General features: G+C 47.3%; 1 protein-coding gene across 1 annotated transcript in view; it reads left to right on the top strand.

The window, feature by feature from the left end:
* The first annotated feature begins 1,529 nt into the window (after nucleotides 1–1,529).
* LOC122928563 (branched-chain-amino-acid aminotransferase, cytosolic-like) overlaps nucleotides 1,530–13,408 on the top strand; it is a 38,304-nt gene continuing 26,425 nt past the window's right edge. Inside the window, exon 1 of the mRNA XM_044281532.1 lies at nucleotides 1,530–1,761. Coding sequence (XP_044137467.1) covers nucleotides 1,729–1,761 — 33 coding nt within the window. The 5' untranslated portion in view covers nucleotides 1,530–1,728. The remainder of the gene's footprint in view (nucleotides 1,762–13,408) is intronic.

The raw sequence follows: 13,408 nt of genomic DNA, 5'->3' as shown, positions 1-13,408 counted from the left end.
GTGAGTGGGGTGTAGTGCAGCACAGGGGTTATATTCCAGCACAGGGTGAGTGGGGGTGTAGTGCAGCACAGGGGTTATATTCCAGCACAGGGTGAGTGGGGTGTAGTGCAGCACAGGGGTTATATTCCAGCACAGGGTGAGTGGGGTGTAGTGCAGCACAGGGGTTATATTCCAGCACAGGGTGAGTGGGGTGTAGTGCAGCACAGGGGTTATATTCCAGCACAGGGTGAGTGGGGTGTAGTGCAGCACAGGGGTTATATTCCAGCACAGGGTGAGTGGGGTGTAGTGCAGCACAGGGGTTATATTCCAGCACAGGGTGAGTGGGGTGTAGTGCAGCACAGGGGTTATATTACAGCACAGGGTGAGTGGGGTGTAGTGCAGCACAGGGGTTATATTCCAGCACAGGGTGAGTGGGGTGTAGTGCAGCACAGGGGTTATATTCCAGCACAGGGTGAGTGGGGTGTAGTGCAGCACAGGGGTTATATTCCAGCACAGGGGAGTGGGGTGTAGTGCAGCACAGGGGTTATATTCCAGCACAGGGTGAGTGGGGTGTAGTGCAGCACAGGGGTTATATTCCAGCACAGGGTGAGTGGGGTGTAGTACAGCACAGGGGTTATATTCCAGCACAGGGTGAGTGGGGTGTAGTGCAGCACAGGGGTTATATTCCAGCACAGGGTGAGTGGGGTGTAGTACAGCACAGGGGTTATATTCCAGCACAGGGTGAGTGGGGTGTAGTGCAGCCCAGGGGTTATATTACAGCACAGGGTGAGTGGGGTGTAGTGCAGCACAGGGGTTATATTCCAGCACAGGGTGAGTGGGGTGTAGTGCAGCACAGGGGTTATATTGCAGCACAGGGTGAGTGGGGTGTAGTGCAGCACAGGGGTTATATTCCAGCACAGGGTGAGTGGGGTGTAGTGCAGCACAGGGGTTATATTACAGCACAGGGTGAGTGGGGTGTAGTGCAGCACAGGGGTTATATTACAGCACAGGGTGAGTGGGGTGTAGTGCAGCACAGGGGTTATATTCCAGCACAGGGTGAGTGGGGTGTAGTGCAGCACAGGGGTTATATTCCAGCACAGGGTGAGTGGGGTGTAGTGCAGCACAGGGGTTATATTCCAGCACAGGGTGAGTGGGGTGTAGTGCAGCACAGGGGTTATATTCCAGCACAGGGTGAGTGGGGTGTAGTGCAGCACAGGGGTTATATTCCAGCACAGGGTGAGTGGGGTGTAGTGCAGCACAGGGGTTATATTCCAGCACAGGGTGAGTGGGGTGTAGTGCAGCACAGGGGTTATATTCCAGCACAGGGTGAGTGGGGTGTAGTGCAGCACAGGGGTTATATTCCAGCACAGGGTGAGTGGGGTGTAGTGCAGCACAGGGGTTATATTCCAGCACAGGGTGAGTGGGGTGTAGTGCAGCACAGGGGTTATATTCCAGCACAGGGTGAGTGGGGTGTAGTGCAGCACAGGGGTTATATTCCAGCACAGGGTGAGTGGGGTGTAGTACAGCACAGGGGTTATATTCCAGCACAGGGTGAGTGGGGTGTAGTGCAGCACAGGGGTTATATTCCAGCACAGGGTGAGTGGGGTGTAGTGCAGCACTCCGTAGACATGTGTGGCTGGCTCTGGCTCCGCCCGCCTCTTTCTCTCCAGTCTCCTGGGGATCGGACAGGCGGCGGGTAGAAATCTTCCGAGCGGCAGAACACGGATCCCGCAGGCGGCACTCACGGACATGGCAGCCGGGGCAGCTCTATCCGGAGCGAAGGTGAGTGCACGGAGGGCACCGGATGCCAGGGATCCCGGGGAGGATGATCCGGTGCACAGGAAGGAGGGGGTCTGCCCGGGTGCAGTCCATACAAGTACACGGCGCCCGGTACATAGCACTCGCCACATCCGATCTGCTCTCATAGAAAATGTCACCTCCATTGCTGATTCCCTGGCTGATACCCAGAGGTGACCATGAAGCTGTAGGATTAGGTGGTGACTACACAAGAACCGCCCCTCCCCCACCACAGGTCTGGTCCCCAAGTTCACAGAAGCCTGTGTTCTGGCATTCCCAGGTCTCCATGCTGGTCATCCTATGTCCACTTTCTGTGCATTGGGTTGGTACATGGTGCTCATACAGATACAGCATAGGGGCTCATGCACACAGGCATGGTTTTTGTCTGCATCCAATTTGCATCTTTTGCAGGTTGGATGTGGATCCATTCACTTCAATGGGGCTGCAAAAGATGCCGACAGTACAGTGTGTGCTGTCTGCATCCGCCCAAAAATAGATCACATCCTATTCTGGTCCCCGTCCCCACCTGCCATTGGCTGCCCCCAACATCGGATAAGCAGCTGTGGCGGTGCGGGAAGCCAGATAAGTAGAATTAGTGTGAGGGGCATTTGTTAGTGTTGGATAACCCCTTTAAGGCTACTTTCACACTAGCGGCATGGACCTCCGGCAGGCTGTTCCCTTGGGTGAACAGCCTTTCGGATCCGTCCTGCCGCTAGTGACCGTGTGCCCCCGGACTGCGGCTCCGTCCCCATTGGCTATAATGGGTGCGGAGTTCCGGCGAGGCATAGCAGCGCACGGCGAGAGGCTGCCGGAATAAATGTCGGACATGACGTAGTTTTATTCTGGCAGCCTCTCGCCGTGTGCTGCTATGCCTCGCCTGAACTCCGCCCCCGCCCGCATTATAGCCAATGGGGACGGAGCCGCAGTCTGGGGGCACACGGTCACTAGCGGCAGGACGGATCCGACAGGCTGTTCACCCGATGGAACAGCCTGCCGGAGGTCTGTGCCGCTAGTGTGAAAGTAGCATAAGTCCACTTTTTACCCTTCCATTTTGGGGTAGGTTCACACCACGGTTTAACCGCCTGACCCTATTGACTATAATAAGATCTGGGCCTGGTTTTGGCCGGACAAACACCGCTACATGCAACGTCCGGAAACTGCCTGGATCCCATCATGGTCAATGGGGTCCAGCAGTGAATGGCGGTATCCAGCTAGGCCGAATCCGGTTCTCTTCTGCAGGATCAGTTAAAGGGCTTATTGCAGACGACCGTTGTTTTGCATTCTGCAAAGTGTGGATCCACAAAATACGGATGACATCCGTGTGCATTCCACATTTTGCGGAATGGAAGGACTGGCCCCTAATAGAACAGTTTTATCCTTGTCCGTAATGCGAACAGTAAAAGGACATGTTCTATTTTTGTTGCGCAACGGTCATGCGTACATACGGACACGGAGTGCACACTGAGTCACTTCCTTTTTTTGCAGCCTCATTGAAGTGAATGGTACCGCATACGGGCCACAAAAATAACGGAATGAATACAGGAAAAAAAATGTTTGTGTGCGTGAGCCAAAACAGAGGTGTGAACCGACCCTTAGGGCTGAAGCACACGACTGTATGTATTTTGCAGTCTGCAAAACATGGATCCGCAAAAAAAACGGATGACATCCATGTTGCATCATTTTTTTTTATTTTTATTTTTTGTGGATCCAGTGTAACAATGCCTGTCCTTGTCCGCAAAATGGACAAGAACAGGACATCTGATTATTTTTCTTGCGGAACGGACACATGGACACGGAATGTCATTTTTTTGATATATTTTTTTCAAGCCCCATTGAAATGAATGGTTCCGCATACGGACCTATAAAAAATGGAACGGAAAAAAAATATGTTTGTGTGCATAATAGTCCATTTTTCCAACTTTTCAAACATTCTCAGGGGAAGATATAGGGTAGGGCTTCACGGCGCAGAAAAGTCGCACAACACAAAAAATGTGAGCGTCTATTTTACAGGCAAGTTGTGTGACGTTCGGGACTTATATGGAGTAAAAGCCACGCATGCCATGCAAATGGCAACACAAAATCCAGCATGTCTGGTTTGGGGATGCGCCTAATCTATGTCAGAAAACTGGCGTAAAGAAAGATCAATGTGCCAGGACTGCTGACAAAATTTGGTCACAATGGCATAAAATTCCTCAGAATATGAGAGTCTTGGTGGACTGAATGCGGGCTTCTAAGAACCTGTACCCTGCCAGGTGCCAACCTAGGCCACTTTCACATCTGCGTTTAGCATTTTGGTTTGGAGATCCGGCAGAGGATCACAAAACCTTCAGTTTTTTCCCCTTCATTGTGAATGGGGATAAAACAGAACAAACCAGATCAGGATGCATTCCGTTCCAGTTTGTTCAGTTTTTTTTGACTGGAACAAACCGGATCTGGAATGAAAATGAATGTAAGTCAGTGGTGCCGGCTAAAAAAAAAATTCGCTATAGAAAAAAACAGATCTGGCACGCTTTGAATTAGGCCTCATGCACACGGCCATTGCCCAGCTGTGGAGGTGTTGCTGCCCACAAACAGCGGGTCCCATTCACTTGAATTCTAATTTTAAGTTTCATTACTGAAATAAATTCTAATTTTTCGAGTTTCACCTGTAGTCGGCTGACAGTGGATTAATGCGTTCACACAATGGTGTATAGTAGAACTGGCTTAGTTTCCCAAAGCAACCAATCAGATTCCACCTTTCATTTTTCTTACCTCTTTTGGAAAATGAAAGGAGGAATCTGATTGGTTGCTATGGGCAACTAAGCCAGTTCTACTTTACACCAGTTTGATCAATTCTCCCCCAGTTTGTTCCAGAAAATCCGTTCACTGCTTTTGAACAAAGTTATTTCTGCAAGCCCCATACCAATGAATGGAAGATCTGCTATGTGTGAATATACACGGATTTCCTGTAAGCACAGCCTTATTATACAGGTGACTTACATCGGGCAAGATTTATCAAAACTGGTGTAAAGGAAAACTGGTTGCTATGGGCAACTAAACCAATCAGATTCCACCTTACATTTTCCAGAGCGGCTCTGTAAGGTGGAATCTGATTGGTTGCTATGGGTTTTCTGTTACACCGGTTTGGCTAAATCTCCCCCATTGAGTTGTCACTTCTCCTGTAAGGACATCTCTGATGGGACATTCCAGTGTGTTCTCGTGACTGCTCTGCCTATGGTTGTCATAGGTCGCTGGCTGTAAAACTGAACACTGCTTTCGAGGACTTCCTGAAGGTCACCCTTTAGCTGAGGCATACCACCGGGAGCTGCTATATATATGGTACATGTGATACAAGCAGTAATTACTACCCATTTTCTGACTCATCCTGCTGCATACACATGAGCCCGCTGGTAGCTGGGGTTGTTCCTTCTGTGTGGTATGGCTCTAGCTGAATTATAATAAACTGCCTAATTACATATTAAATAACTGTTGGCTGAATTCCTGTTTGGCTGCAAGCTATGACTCCGCTTTCAGTAGAGACAGGTGAATTAAAGGGGTTCTGCACTTTGTTTTAACTGATGATCTATCCTCTGGATAGATCATCAGCTTCTGATCGGTGGGGGTCCGACACCTGGGACCCCCGCTGATCAGCTGTTTGAGAAGGCAGCGGCACTCCAGGAGTGTTGCGGCCTTCTCACTGTTTACCGCTTGCCTAGTGACGTCAAAACTAGTATCACTGGCCTGGGCAGGGCTAAGCTCCATTCAAGTGAACAGAGCTTAACTGCGCCCAGGCCAGTGATACTAGTCGTGACGTCAGTGGGCCGGCTGCTGCCTTCTCAAAAAGCTGATCAGCGGGGGTCCCAGGTGTCGGACCCCCACCGATCAGAAGCTGATGATCTATCCAGAGTATAGACCAGGCATGTCCAAACTGCGGCCCTCCAGCTGTTGCAAAACTACAACTCCCAGCATGCTCTAATAGCTGTAAGATATCCAGGCATGCTAGGAGTTGTAGTTTTGGAACAGCTGGAGGGCCGCAGTTTGGACATGCCTGGTATAGATCATCAGTTAAAACAAAGTGCAGAACCCCTTTAAGCCTTAGGCCTCACACACGAACATTGTTTTGGTCCGCATCCGAGCCGCAGTTTTTGCGGCTTGGATGCAGACTCATTCACTCCAGTGGGGCTGGAAAAGATGTGGACAGCATTCCGTGTGCTGTCCGCATCCGTTGCTCCGTTCCATGGTCCGCAAAAAAAAAAAATATAACCTGTCCTATTCTTGTCCGTTTTTGCGGACTAGAATAGGCAGTTATATTAGTGGCAAATTGCGGAACACACACAGACGCCATCCGTGTTTTGCGGATCCGCAATTTGCTGAACGCAAAACACACAACGGTCGTGTGCATGAATCCTCCTTATTCACACAGTCAGTGTTTGATCAGTGATTGTGAGCCAGAAGCAGAACCTACACAGAGATAAGGTATAAGGGAAAGATTACTGACTGTGGGTCAGTGAAATAAAAAAAATAAATCAGAGGCATACACTACGTTGGTCCGTGATGTGGATCAAATGCACTCATTGAAGTCTATAGGTTCGTGAAAAATCACTACCACAAAACGGATGGTGAAAGGAAGAAACATCCCTCGGCGCAAAGAACCAACCAGGTGCAGATATCCAGCTTGTTTGGTAAGTTTCTTATGCAACATTATTCACCTGAAGAAGGGGAAGTGGTCCCCCGAAACGCGTAGTGATTTTGCAATAAACATTTTGAAGATTCTTCATCTGCACCTGGTTGGTTCTTTGCGCCGAGGGATGTTTCTTCCTTTCACCATGTATTAATTCTCCGTGAGGGCCCAGGCACGCTCATCTGAGGAGACCTGCATCCGTGGCTGCATACCAACCTCTCTCTTGGGGATTGATTATACCACCAATGAAGGTACCTCTCTCATTCATTCATATACAAGAGGCGGGAGCTGGCTGCAGATTCACATTGCCGGCTCCCGACCTCCATGACAAGTAGCTGCGATCTGCGGTAGTTAACCCTTCAGGTGCCGCGGATCGCAGCTAACGCTCATGGAGGTCAGGAGCCGTCTATGTGATTCTGAAGCCAGCTCCCGCCTCCTGTATATGAATGAATGAGAGAGGTATCTTCATTGGTGGCGCAGTGCACCCCCTCCCAACCCCAGTATTAATCATTGGTGGCAGTGGCCACAGGGTCCCCTCTTCCCTCCTCCTCAGTGGAAGTTCTGATCGGAGCCCAGCAGTGGAAGCCTGGGGCTCCGATCGGTTACCATGGCAGCCAGGACGCTATTATAGCCCTGGCTGCCATGGTAAGCTCCATGCTGCTGTGTGCACAAAGCACAGAGCTGCAGGGAGAGTGTGAAGTCCTATTCACCCTGATAGAGATCTATCAGGGTGAATAGGACAAGGGTTCTAGTCCCTAAGGGGGCTAATAGTGTACCAAAAAACCCCCCCACCAAAATATTAATTTTAAATGAAAAAGAAAGATTTACAATAAACATATTCATTTTCAGCAGATTTGTGTAGGACATTTTTGAAAAAAAAAAAAAGAAAATTCACAGAATATCGGTATAAATTATCGGTATCGGTCCTAAAAAATCTATATCGGTCGATCCCTAGTAGGAGATGCTCTGGAAATTAAAGTAGCACTCCCACAAAAAATATTATTCCCTGACCTGCTAGAAAGGTACATGATGTAATCTTCTCCCCTGACTGTATTTGGGAGTTATAACCTCCCATCTGATCCTCAGCTGTGTCATGTGACCAACACTCTGATCTCCAGCTGACAGGAAGTCAGTTACTTCTCTGCTCATTCCTATGAGACTGACATTGAGGCTCCGATAGGAATACATAGAGAAGCTGACTTTCTGTCCACACATTAGAAGCTGTGCTAGTTGGAAAGTCAGAGTGTTGGTCACATGACACAGCTCTGGATTAGAAGGGAGGGGATAATTCTCAAATGCAGTCACTGTTAAGATTACATTCACTACAGATTATATATATATATATATATATATATATATAATTTCTTATGCGAGTGCTACTTTAATTTTTAGCGTGCTGAGCAGTGTCCGTGAAATACAGATGACACACAAACCAAACACTTATCCTTCACAGATATCAAACAGACACAGAAATGTGAACGAGGCCTGTCAATGTGAAAGTGGCCTTAGCCATTGCCAGTCATCTCTGGAGGAGACTTATCTCCCTGAGAACAAAAGGAATGGACATGTTGAAATCCAACTTGTTCAACCCTTGTCTGTCTGGACATCGGCTGTCTGGGGATAGACCCCACAAACACCAGATGGTCTGCTGTGTAAATCAATGAGGCCAGCCTGAAGGGGTTATAACAAGTTATCCCTTATCCACAGGGGATAACAGATTGGCGGAGCTCCCACCACTTGGACCTCCACCAATCACTAGAATGGAGGCAATGTACACTGTGTGGAGTCCCCCTGAAATGGACGGAGTAGCTGGTTGGAAATGCACCACCGCTCCATTCTTTTCTGTGGGAGTGCCGTAGATAGACACGCGCTGTACTCAGCTATCTCCAACGCTCCCACAGAGTATAGGGCCCCTATTCTAGGTGGGGGTCCCAGTGGTAGGACCCTCACTGATCTGATAGTTATCCCATATCCTTTAGGGGATAACTTGTTATAACCGGAATTCCCCTTTAACCACCTAACTGTTTTGCCCGAGTCCAGCTCGGGCAGTGGGAAAAGCAGTTAACTGTTCTGCCTCAGCTGGGCTCGGGCAGTCAGTGGAGGGGGAAGGGCTGCTTTAGCTGCTGCCATCTTCTAAATAGTAGCAGCTAGAAACATGCGACTGGTCTTGTTTGAAAGGGATATCACTGTTAGAAATCGAGTCTGGAATAATCGTGGGTCAAACCTGCTTATACTTTTATTTTCAGCTGCATTAACTGCATCCCGATTTCTATCAGTGATATCTTCCCATGTACTGAAGATATTGCTGTTATTCTGGTATTGTCATTCTGGAAAACTTGGAATGTCAGCTTTCAAATAAACCAGAGATATGGGCAGTTAAAGCTTTTCCACTTTTAATGTGACCTATAAACTCAATTAAAGAACCAACTGAAATATTTTAGGTGAAGGAAAGACACCCTCTTATAACTGGGGATGTAGCTGTGTTCAGAATTAAGCAATCACATTCAAAATCATGTTAAATTGGAGTCAGCATACACCTGCCATCATTTAAAGTGCATCTGATTAACCCCAAATAAAGTTCAGCTGCTCTAGTTGGTCTTTCCTGAAATGTTCTTAGTCACATCCCACAGCAAAAGCCATGGTCCACAGAGAGCTTCCAAAGCATCAGAGGGATCTCATTGTTAAAAGGCATCAGTCAGGAGAAGGGTACAAAATAATTTCCAAGGCATTAGATATACCATGGAACACAGTGAAGACAGTCATCATCAAGTGGAGAAAATATGGCACAACAGTGACATTACCAAGAACTGGACGTCCCTCCAAAATTGATTAAAAGACGAGAAGAAAACTGGTCTGGGAGGCTACCAAGAGGCCTACAGCAACATTAAAGGGAACCTGTCACCGGGATTTTGTGTATAGAGCTCAGGACATGGGCTGCTAGATGGCCGCTAGCACATCCGCAATACCCAGTCCCCATAGCTCTGTGTGCTTTTATTGTGTAAAAAAAAAACGATTTGATACATATGCAAATTAACCTGAGAAGTCCTGTCACTGAGATGAGTCAGAGACAGGACTTATCTCAGGTTAGTTTGCATATGGATCAAATCGGTTTTTTTACATAATAAAGGCACACCGAGCTATGGGGACTGGGTATTGCGGATGTGCTAGCGGCCATCTAGCAACCCATGTCCTCAGCTCTATACACAAAATCCCGGTGACAGGTTCCCTTTAAAGGAGCTACAGGAATATCTGGCAAGTACTGGCTGTGTGGTACATGTGACAACAATCTCCCGTATTCTTCATATGTCTAGGGTATGGGGTAGAGTGGCAAGACGAAAGCCTTTTCTTATGAAGAAAAACATCCAAGCCGGGCTACATTTTGCAAAAACACATCTGAAGTCTCCCAAAAGCATGTGGGAAAAGGTGTTATGGTCTGATGAAACCAAGGTTGAACTTTTTGGCCATAATTCCAAAAGATATGTTTGGCTCCAAAACAACACTGCACATCACCAAAAGAACACCATACCCACAGTAAAGCATGGTGGTGGCAGCATCATGCCAAGGGGCTGTTTTTCTTCAGCTGGAACTGGGGCCTTAGTTAAAGGGGTCGTCCAAGTTATATTTATTGATGACCTATCCTCAGGATAGGTAATCAATATCAGATCGGCGGGGGTCAGACACCCAGCACTCCCTCCAATCAGCTGTTTGAAGAGGAGACTGGCACGGTGTCAGCGATGCCTCCTCTTCACTGTTTACCTTCTAGCCGTTGCATCTGCAGTGGTGAGCAGGTGTAATTACACCCAAGCCGTCCCATTCATTTCAATAGGAAGGCTTGGGTGTATCTACACCTGCTCACCACTGCAGATGCAACGGCTAGAAGGTAAACAGTGAAGAGGAGGCAGCGCTGACACCGTGCGAGTCTCCTCTTCAAACAGCTGATCGGAGGGGGTGCTGGGTGTCGGATATAACTTGGACAACCCCTTTAAGCTAGAGGGAATTATGAACAGTTCCAAATACCAGTCAATATTGGCACAAAACCTTCAGGCTTCTGCTAGAAAGCTGAACATGAAGAGGAACTTCATCTTTCAGCGTGACAACGACCCAAAGCATACATCCAAATAAACAAAGGAATGGCTTCACCAGAAGAAGATAACAGTTTTGGAATGGCCCAGCCAGAGCCCAGACCTGAATCCGATCTGTGGGGTGATCTGAAGAGGGTTGTGCACAGGAGATGCCCTCGCAATCTGACTGATTTGGAGTGGTTTTGAAAAGAAGAGTGGGCAAATCTTGCAAAGTCAAAATGTGCCATGCTGATAGACTCGTACCCAAAAAGACTGAGTGCTGTAATAAAATCAAAAGATGATTCAACAAAGTATTAGTTTTAAGGGTGTGCACACTTATGCAATCATATTATTTTATTTTTATATGTTTTCTTCCCTCTTCCTAAAAGATTTCAGTTTGTTTTTCAATTGAGTTGTACAGTTTAAAGGTCACATTAAAGGTGGAAAAAGTTTTATCTTTGTCCCCTTTTTTTTACAGAAACCTGACAAGTTTATAGACTTTTTATATCCACTGTACATCACTCTGATTCTGCAGTTTACAGAAATACCCCATCTGTGGTGGTAAACTGCTCTATGGGCACTTGGTAGTGGTCAGAAGGAAAGGAGTGTCATATGGATTTTGGAGGCAGATTTTGCTAGAATGGTTTTTAGGCACCATTTTGTATTTGAAGAGACCCTGACGTACCCCTACAGTAGAAACCCTAAAAAAGTGACCATTTTGGAAACTACACCCCTTAAAGAATATATTAAAGGGGTACTGAGCACTTTGACCCCCTAAGCGGTTTACAGAATTTGGAAACACTTGGCTGTGAAAATGAAAAGTTTCATTTCTTCCAATAAAATGTTGCTTTAGCCCTAAATTTTTCATTTTCACAAGGGGTAAAAGGAGAAAAAGCACCCCATAATTTGTTACCCATTTTCCCCAGAATACGTCAACACCCCATGTGTAGTGGTAAACTGCTGTGGGGACACATGGCAGGACTCTGCTTTTGAAGCAGATTTTGATGGATTGGTTTACGGGTGCCATTGGTTTTTATTTTTTGAGTGATTGTCTTATGTGGGAGTTCATTTTTTGCAGGATGAGGTGAAGTTTTCATTGGTATCATTTCGGAGTACATAAGACTTTTTGATCACTTGGTATTACACTTTTTGTAAGGAAAGGTGAAAGAAAATGGCTGTTTTGGCATAGTTTTTACGGCGTTCACCTGACTGGGTGGATCATGTGATATTTTTATAGAGCAGGTTGATATGGACACAGCGATACCTAATATGCCTAAAGAAGGCATCAGGCTGCCGTCCCAGTTATCAGGTCAGAGCATTGCGGGCCACCAATGGCAGCTCCCTCCACAGACATTGCGCGTGCCATGGTCAGCGCTGACCGCGGCACATATGCGCCGGCATCAGTGTTTTCAGGAAGCACAGTGTGCTTGAGGTAGTCTGAGACGCAGCATGGCCATCTTGGATAGCATGTGTAAAACTAGAAAATAAAGAGAAAAAAAATGGGCAAAACCACCCATCCCTACATTCTTGGTAGTCATGTGCTGGTAGTTGATGTCCACTGGCATAAGCGGTAACATAATCGTCACAGTAATATCGGACCACTCAGACACTGAATTCATGCAACGGGTCTGATCTGCTGTGCACTCAGGGCAGTCCCTGAGTACGGTATGGCCCACAAGCTAGACTTGTGGGGGCCTGGGAGGGTTTCTCGCCCCTGCACACCTGCTTAATCACTGTGTCCTTAAAGGGTGTACAGGATAGGATATTAGATCAGTGGGGGTCCTATCACTGGAACTCGCACCGATCATGAGAACAGGGGCCTGTACCCCCTGCAACCCCCTTGAAGTGAACAGAACGACCGCTCGCACATACGTGTGATCGCTTCATTAATTTCTATGGGAGTTCCGTAAATGGCCTAGTACAGTGCTCCACTATATCCAGCATTCCCATAGAAATGAATGGAGCTGCCGTGCGACTGGCCGCTCCGTTCATTTCAGGCTGGCTGAAGGAGTACGGGACGGTAAGACCCTCACTATTCTCAGGCCTCTTGCACACGAACGTATTCATTCCGTTCCGTGCATTGGGACCGCCATCCGTCTGTTCCGCAAAAAGAGCAAGTTCTATTTTTTATTTTGCGGAGCGGAACCACACGGAAGCACTCCGTAGTGCTTCTGTGGGGTTCTGTTCCCGGGTTCCATTCTGCACCGCATCTCCGGATTTGCGTACCCATTCTAGTGAATGGGTCCTCATCATCCTCTGTATGCGGCCTGCAATACGGCCACGGAACGCATACGTTTGTGGGAAAGAGGGCTTATAGTTTTCTCCTATCCTGTGGCTAGGGATAACTAGCTGTTGCTGCATTACCTTTGCATTGATGTAGGTAATTTTTTTTATTTTTTATTTTTTTATTTTTTTGTTTACACTCGTGTACTCACTTTTTTCCCCCAATTATAAAGGTTCCACAGCGTTATGAAAATAGCCTTGGCTCGAGCTGATTTCTGTTACATGCTTCTAAGGAAGCCTTGCATTGCCATTTCTGCAGATCCAGATTGCTGTCTTCAGAGGCTTCATTTTCTGTTTCTGCAGAAAAAATAAATAAAAAAAACATGAGAGAACCCCTGGAAGTGATTTCTGTGTCCCAGCTTCCCTTATATTTTTAATTATTTTTTTATTGCCATGGTTAAACATAAACAATATATCTGTGGTGACGTCACCCTGTTGACATCAGATTCTTGCGGTCATATGATAATATCTATGCGGGTATAGCATCAGAGCCTCTAGACGAGGAGGTCATGTGATTGACTGGAGATTACGAGTGCCGATGGATGATAATCCATCCAGTGGCGCTCATTTGCGCTGGTCTTATTACACAGGCCTGTCATTTTAGGGGAGCAGCAAGGGGCCTGCAGGG

Source organism: Bufo gargarizans, chromosome 2 (genome assembly GCF_014858855.1).
Source record: "Bufo gargarizans isolate SCDJY-AF-19 chromosome 2, ASM1485885v1, whole genome shotgun sequence".
Taxonomy (NCBI): Eukaryota; Metazoa; Chordata; class Amphibia; order Anura; family Bufonidae; genus Bufo; species Bufo gargarizans.
Note: the sequence above shows the minus strand (reverse complement) of the source record. Positions and strands in the feature narration are given on the sequence as shown.